The sequence below is a fragment of the Mya arenaria genome, chromosome 2 (assembly GCF_026914265.1).
Source record: "Mya arenaria isolate MELC-2E11 chromosome 2, ASM2691426v1".
Taxonomy (NCBI): domain Eukaryota; kingdom Metazoa; phylum Mollusca; class Bivalvia; order Myida; family Myidae; genus Mya; species Mya arenaria.
Window position 1 is genome coordinate 12,830,892 of NC_069123.1, and position 8,406 is coordinate 12,839,297.

The window sequence follows — 8,406 nt, forward strand, 5'->3', positions numbered from 1 at the left end:
GGTTCCCAGAAAAGAAGGCATGTATGAATTATTATAATTATATAAACAATGTCTGAACTTGATATGAACAATCTCGGGATATGACATGAACATTCTCTGCATAATACATGAACACTTAAAAACCTCTGGATTTTAAATGATAAATAACTGGTTATTAGATGTACAATCTCTGGATATATTTTATCAACCATCTCTGGATATTCTATGGGTTTATCCCCCATCATGGGAATGGGGCCAGGGCTTTTCTAATTAGGTAAAGGGCCCTTCTGATAAAAAAAATGTGTTATTTTGACTAAAGTTTTGAATTTCAATTTTGCCTGGAAATGAATGCATTCAATTAAAAAAATATACTGAAAAATAAAAGAAAGAGATACAGATGTTTTTTTTTCAACCTACACCAACTCTTCAATACCAAAACAGTAAGCGGTCAAATTTCTTTATGAAAGCATTGTATACCTTTTTTTAATATAAAATTGGGAAATTTATTTTCACACAGTTTGGAAGTATATGATTTAGTAACGAGAATGGGGCTGAATTTGGGCCCCACATTGGTTAGAAAAAACACTTCTACTACATGTCCAGTCTGTGGATTTTATATGAACAATCTGTGGCCAATATTATATTGCTATCTTTGGATATCCTAGTTTCTGCGATAGCCATAGTGAATCCTGGCCCCAATATCACGAAAATACTTAAGTTAAGTCTCAATCTCAATCGACTCAACTCAATTTACCTCATAAAATTATTATTCAAAATCTTGTATGTTTTTATACGTTTTGAAAATGTATTTTCTCATAGAATGTGTTATTGAAAGATTTTGACAATATTTCAAAGAAAACTAATTCTAGAGCAAAATATACACTTGAGTAAATGTTAAAAGGCAATGAATTGTACTCAAGTACATTTTTGGCTGTAGAATATTTTTCCCTTGGAATCTAGACCAAAGGTTTTAATCAACATAATTATTATTCAATAATAGAATGTGGTTTTAAAATGTGTAAAATCATATATTTTTTTCAATAAATTTTGTTGTTTTATGGTAAAATGAGTTGAGATTGAGTTTGAGATTTGACTTAAGTATTTTCGTGATATTGGGGCATGGTCTATATATTACCTAAACCATTAATCTGTACTGGAAGAGCCTGTGCAGATGTCAGCATGGTGATGATCCCAGTGTGGAGCTGCTGGTGTATCCGTGGTGACAGTCCTCGCTCCTCCCCGCACACGAATATGAACATGTACGCAACCGCTGACTGTAGCCCCTCCCCACCGGCACCCAGCTCCAGGCTCAACTCATTCAGGAGATCCTCTAAAACAGCAATCATATTTAAGGAAAATAAACAGGAATAAAGCAAAAAAAATAAACCTCATGTATAAATACTTTTCAAAGACAGCGAAACTATCTCTGGAAAACATATTCTGTCATTCAGAAGACCAACAGTTATCAATATGAACAACTAAGTATTCATTGATTGAACAGTTGTAATGGCAATCACTTAAAAATAAGATTTTAAAGAATGGAATAACTGTCGGGGCTTTTTCTGTCCATTTTGGGAAAAAGTAACTAGACAGATTGGGAAATTTGGCAACGTATAACTTACAGATTTGGGAAGAAATTACAGGCCTTTTTTGTCAATTTGGTATAAAGTACTTGCAAAAATTTAGATTTTTCAAGTTATGTAAAAATTGGCAAAATTGGGAATAAAATTAATCTACAAAATCATCATTATGGGCTATATTTCTGTTAAATTAGTGTTTAGTGTATATAACCATGAATGTCACCCAAAAGTGCAGATAAAAGCATTTATATTTGTAAATGAACAATTGTTCCAAATTGATTGTTCCCAAGTTGGCTAAGGGGCAAAGTGTTAGTCGAAAAGCCAGGCTTTTCATGACAGCATTTTCATCTCATTCATGATTTTTTTATCAAAATTTGCGAAAAATTAACCATTTCTGGCATTGGGAATGGGTCAGATATTCTGATCCTTGAGATGGGTAAGAAAAGGGATGACTGTTAACAAATCATTACTTGTAGCTGATAGCATTTGTTAATGAGAGAAATCGCAATGACTTGAATTACATACATCTACCAAAGCTTTACTATGATCTTAGAGTGCAAATAAATGAAATCAATCATATGGACATGACCATCATTTAAATACTGAGAACATATAAACAAATGGATACCATAATTGCAGAGCAGTGTTGTTGCAAGACCTGGGAACTGGTGTAGCATTTTTCCCAGCAGGGTATAGTAGGGCAGTAGATTAGTTCGATCTACACTGTAGCAACTTTTCACCTAAACAGAATTAAAACATTCCATATAGTAATACAAACAGATTTTCTAGATATTTCTGCAGAAATGTATTTCAGAATTCTTGAAATATCATGTAAAAACATTGAACCATTGTTGCATGAGTGGGTTTACCGATATAATCAATTTTTACTTATGTTAGAGATATTGTTGCATGACTTTGTAAAACAAGTCACAAAGTACTGCTAGCAATACAATCCAGATTCATTTTAGAAGCAAAAACACTTTCTCTTGAAGATTTGATGACCACTAATGAATTTGGGAAAGGAATAAGAAACTTTAAGCAAACAAAAAATGTTTAAATATTTGACTTAGTAAGTGACATTATAGTTTTTGGCTGGAGATGACCATATTCACACTGGTCTTAAATATCATGCTGACAAATATTCTGAGCAAGTGTCATAAAGATCAGATTAGAACTATTGTATTTATGACAAGGAGAAAACAGAAAATTCTTAATTACAAAACATAAACCTTATAAGTGATATTGTCCAAGATAGAATTCACCAGGTCCTCACAGCCTACCCGCTCCACAAGCTTCAAGACAGCTGGAAATAACATGTATATTTACAACACATTCAACTGCAATAACGCTCATATTCTTAATGTTTGGGAGTTATAATAATTATTCTAAACAACTTTAAAATAAAGCATGGAAAATAATCATACGCCAATAAGTGGATTTTTTGCATTCATTTATGCTTATTGTTGGTATATTAAACACAAGACTTTAAATACTGAACAAACTAGACTCTCATTTAGTAAAACTTACTATCAATAGCAGTTGCCTGGTACGAGTCATCACCCAACATCAAACTGTCTGGAAAAAAATGGAAATATCAAAAGCAAGTCAAGAAATAAGTTCAAGAAGTTAATTGAAATATTTCCATGTTCCATCTATTTTCAGAGACAAAATGATACTTTATAACCTTTTAAAGAGTTATTAAGGATTGACACATTTTTTCACATTATTGTATATGCTGTATGAATGAATGAAGGCACGTGAGCAGATATGGAGAATTTGCAATCCAGACAGAAAGGTTATCGACATCACACATTAGCGTGAAAGAATCTATAGCCGGAAGTTGTTTGGTGTATATCATTGGATAAATGACATCTGGCTCTTCGAATCAGAGAGCAAAATCTAAATAAACAATAACTTAATCCCTAGTGGGTTTTGCAGGTTATACAACATGTATATTTTCTCTAAACAGAAGTCTAGGCAAATGAAAATATTTATACATGTATATAACTGACATTTACACTACTTCCTGTTACCTAACATAATAGTAAGGATATGCCAGACAATTCTCTCCTCCTGTAGGAAGAGCTTCAGGATGTCCTCGTATTGTTGACAGAGGAGACGTAAAAGCTCAGATAGGGCCGGCTGTTTCTGCAGGGGTAACAGATCACTTCGCTCCAAAGTCTCAATTATACCTTCCATTTGTATAGGAATAGTTAGCTCTGAATAAATCAATAACAATCAGGCCAGAGAAAAAGATATTGTTATCACATGACAGTGATGACATTTCTTGTTTAATGTATAATATAACCATTACATATTTTCTTACATTGACTCCATTTTGCCCTTCTATTTTGCCCTACTTATTTTGTATCAAAATTTTTACAGAACAAAACATAAATACAGTTTTTACTTTTGGGGAGAAACTTGTCATGTAATTTAAATGAATCATAACATTGTCACTTAATACAAAATTGTTTAAAACTTGGTAATATTTATCTTAAATATCACTTTATATCTTAAGATTAATTATACCAGGCTTATAACAATAATAATTACACAAGATCTAAAATTACACAATTTCCTTGTCAAAGTGAAAGATTGAACACTTTGATTGAATTTTGCCATGTCACACATGGGGCTATGCAGTGTATGAGTGTAGCTCATAAAAATGCAAAAAATATCATTATATTGCTAGAGAATCATAATAGAACCCTAATTGACATGGAAAATGGTTAAAGCACTTAACAATTTGACATTTGCATTGCTGAAATTACAGAATTTGAAAAATACTGGAAATTTGGCTTGGGACCGAGGGCCCCAGGTGGGAAACCTGGCAAGAGGTTCAGGGACTAACCCTGGGTTCAGGAGGCTGGAGGCCTCCGGCAGCTCTTGGAATAAAGCATTTTATAACAAGCCTCTCTCTGTGGTCGAAATTAACACAAGCCCTGCACTGGTAAAATGTCTTCCAGGCTTGCTCAAATTCTCAGTTTTATATAGCAAGGCTTGTTAAAAAATCTGATGCAAAGCAAAAGAATAAGAATTCGGGCTTGTTCATCCAAATGTCTAATTTCAATGACTGCTCTCTTGACATAATTATGCTCTGGCAAGTCAGAAAAAATTATCAGGGGATACATGAATTTAGAGACTTAATTTGTAAAACTTTCTTTCCAGTTGATTTGTAGGAAATTGTCTTGCTGCAATAAGTGCACACCACAAACTCCTATTTTTGAGCCAATCCTACCATTTTAAACCATCTGAACCTACTTCTCTCCAGAAATCCACTGTTATATATAGTCTTCATTTGTTTTTGCAAGCTGTTCAAGCTCTTAAGTAGTTTACCGGTACCTTGCAGGTAGAAACTTCAATGTTTAATTATTAATGTTAATAATTATGCCAACAAATCGTGGCAGAAAATATTAAAGTAATCCAGCAAATAAGCTGCCAGTTCACAGAAGCAGTCAAAGAGCACCTATGAATTATAGTCATTCTTACTGGACTATTTCAGACTATGTTCGACTTATATCGGTGTGCTGTGGGGAGATTATTCAATCGTCTGTGATGCATCATTACTTTTTTTTAAATGAAATTGGGCACCAATGAAAGCAGATCGCAGGGCTTGACAATAACCACTGCCAGATTGCAAGGGGCGAGTGATTTTTGCAGGCGGGCAGTAGTTTTTAGAGTCTACCTGCCCGATCGGGCAGTAACAAAAAAACTTGTCATAGTGGCGACTTTTCTGGTAAAAAATAGTAGTCCGTACTCTCCTTCTTGGAGAGTATTTATCAAACCGAACCAAATGCACTCATTGGTTGTTGACTCGAAAAATCGGCTCAAACGGAGCTCATCTGACATTTTCATTCGAAACTAAGATGGCGAAGACAGCCGAATATTTTCCGATAGAGCTCGAGTAATTCCGTCTAGATCCGTTGGCCAATCGCGTGAGCTGCACCAAATCCATATAGCTAGCATTCCAGTTAATGCCCTCACAATGTACACAAATGGTGTTTTGACAGTCGACACTGTCAAGTTATTTTAATGTTTCAAACGAAAAAAGGCTAAGTCATCCGAGAAAAAGACCAGCTATGAAAAGAAACGAAAACGACGCTGGGTCGAGTCTCGGGGAAACAATTTTCCTGGACTCAGACACAGCGAGAATGGTCATTTTGGCTATTTTTCGGACTGCTCCAATTTTCTGACGCTCGGTTTTTGGAACTTTACGATTTCACTTTACATTGCGATAAATTGTAATTTACTTCAAGATTACACGGCTAAGATAATAAGAGGTTGACTTTCGTTCATGTAATTCAATTTTATTTCATCCTTAATAAATTGAATGTATGTGCTATTAGTTACAAATTTCATGACAACTGATTTATTTCAAATACAGTAAGCCCTGATGTGCAGGTTGAATCTGGAAATGGGTTTTGATGTGAAATATAACAACAAATTGAGCCCAAAAAAATTGGGCAAGTAAAAAATCCATTCGGGCAAGTGAAAATGGGCAACCAAGTATTAGAATAAGCGTCAAGCCTTGGTCTTGGATCGTCCCATGCAAATACATGTAGAGGAATTAAATATGAAAATATTCGCAATATTAGTGGGCAGACCACATTGTAACATTAAGATTTCTGTTCATACCCTCTGAGCATAAGCCCTGTTCTATAACACAGAAGCAAAGAAACAAACATGATAAATTAACATTCATAACAATTAACATGTGACATGTTCGATTTATGATAACAATTTACATGAAAATTTACTGTTATTTATCAGATATATCAAAGGATACATCCCAAACAAACAGGGTGCATATGCAAACTGCTGTATAGTCTCCAAGTCTGATCGTGACAGGAATTATCGCCTTCATCAATGACAAATTCCATCTTTAAAGCTAATTCGACTTTTGTGTTTACAGCTTCCGCATCTTTATTCCCGCGCTTTTTCTTAGGGTTACATTACACTGAATCTGGAATAAATAAATGTGTCCCTATGCAAACTCATTAAAATAAGATCCCCGAATATTCGCCTCGCGTTGGATCTGAGGAATTCGTACATAACGTAATGAAATGAAGTGAACGTCAAGATATGATTTTTAAAAAATGAAATTGGTCAACACAAAATGTTCTCTACTGTATGTTAAGTTCGAAATTTAACAACCAGGCAGGAAAATGAAACAAACATAAAAAGAAATATGTATAATTAAAAAATCCTAAATTTAACAGTTTTATATACATATCTAAGTATGTACATATATAATTCTGCACGAACATGATTCAAAATAATAATATATATGCAGTATACATACAATGCTGTCATTTTGAACAATGTATATCAGTTCGACACAAATGTGTACGTATGAATCATTTAGCATATAGTTGCTAGGATCCGTGGTACAAAGCGTTTGTTATAAATAATTAATTCTATGACCAGAGAAGCCAGATTTTACGAAAAGCAACAGCATTGGGACGTTTTATTCAATATTGATACTTAATGGTACAGTGAGGCGGTGGTCGGGGTAGACTACCTTTATAACTGCTGGTTCTAAAAACAAACTATATTGTTTATAGTTCTTCACTTGTTTCATGTTTTTAAGCCTACTCTACGCCCCACCCCCTCCCCCTTATCCCCAAAAACGAGGTTCGGGAGCTTTTCGGTATGGAATATTTGGGGATCGGTACGTGTTACGCATCATGAAACTAAAAAGTTGGTAATATATTCGGTACGCAGATCCGCAAAAGGGTTTTCTTGTGTTCAGGCAGGATTCGGTAGGGGGTACATTATTTTATTTTGTCCCCATGAAATATTTCAATAATGCGAATGCGCATAGATTTTCTCGTGCATTTTATTTCAAAATTGAACATTGGCTACGGATTTTGCCACAGATCTGGTGTATAAGAATATGAGTGAGCTGACAATTGATTAAACGTAAGAGACGGCTTAATTTTCAAAACGGGTGAAATTATTGTCTTATTTCACTGATAAAAAGGTTAACAAAATAATAAAAGACCGAAATAGGTAGGTTTTCAGTTGTTATATGCTGTTTTTTAACGTTTTGCTAACATTATGTTAATCGCGCTGACCTGAAACTAAATTAACGTAACATTTTTAGCGTTTGTTTGGGGCACATTGCAAACAGGACAGCATTCTTTTCGTGATATACGATTTGAAAATACAACTTATTTATTGCTTACTAGAAAAAATATCATAAATATCTTGATTACTGGAGCAAAAAAAAATGCCCCCATTTGTTATTAATGATAAATCAAATATATACTGATTTAAGTTGTTTTCTGAAATACTTTCAGAAAGGGAACACATTATTGTGTAAGTCAGTTATTGCATATTTAAGAGAGGAAATGAACCAGTTAATTTTGAACTTTCGTAAATCGTATAGAAAAATGCAAACTGCTGTTTTTTTAAAAATTACAATATAAATTTACCAGATACGCAATATCCCTATAGTCACATGCAGGTCATATATGCCACATGGAGGTGTGTGTGTGTGTGCGTGCGTGCGTGCGTGCGTGCGTGCGTGCGCACGCGCGAGTGCGTGCTTGACTGCGTCTGTTGGTGTTTTTGTATAGAAATCTAGAATAGAATGGTTTGAATCTTGTTTTTTTCTATATTTTAATGTAGTCTTTTGTGTTCCTTTTTGTGTAATTTCTCTTGTTTATATACAGTAGTTTTCAATCTTTTATATTCAAATATAAAAATAGGTGTTCGCATTTGTACCTGGTATTATTACTACCTTACCTAAATATAAATCTCTGAAAATTCTCTGTGCACATCCAAAACAAGACATCGAAAATTACCCTGCACCGGCAACACGCTACATGGACAGGTAATT

At 34.2% G+C, this 8,406-nt stretch overlaps 1 protein-coding gene across 1 annotated transcript; it reads right to left on the reverse strand.

Annotated features, from left to right (window-relative positions):
* Window positions 1–432: 432 nt before the first annotated feature.
* LOC128242921 (meiosis inhibitor protein 1-like) lies at window positions 433–6,474 on the reverse strand. Its single transcript, XM_052960357.1, has 6 exons — window positions 6,349–6,474; window positions 3,593–3,751; window positions 3,087–3,134; window positions 2,789–2,862; window positions 2,188–2,299; window positions 433–1,309 (listed from the first exon to the last, which is right to left on the reverse strand). Exons 1-6 carry the CDS (start codon window positions 6,440–6,442, stop codon window positions 1,104–1,106), a joined length of 693 nt encoding a protein of 230 aa, XP_052816317.1. The 5' UTR covers window positions 6,443–6,474; the 3' UTR covers window positions 433–1,103.
* Between the last annotated feature and the right edge of the window lie 1,932 nt (window positions 6,475–8,406).

What these genes read in the sequence shown, in the direction of transcription:
- LOC128242921 (XM_052960357.1), bottom strand. Translation starts at nt 6,442, where the DNA reads ATGGAATTTGTCATTGATGAAGGCGATAATTCCTGTCACGATCAGACT. An exon ending in GCACCCTGTTTGTTTGGGAT is followed by an intron (nt 3,752 to 6,348) that starts GTATCCTTTGAT and finishes TACAAATGGAAG; the next exon opens with GTATAATTGAGACTTTGGAG. An exon ending in TGGACAATATCACTTATAAG is followed by an intron (nt 2,300 to 2,788) that starts GTTTATGTTTTG and finishes AATTCTGTTTAG; the next exon opens with GTGAAAAGTTGCTACAGTGT.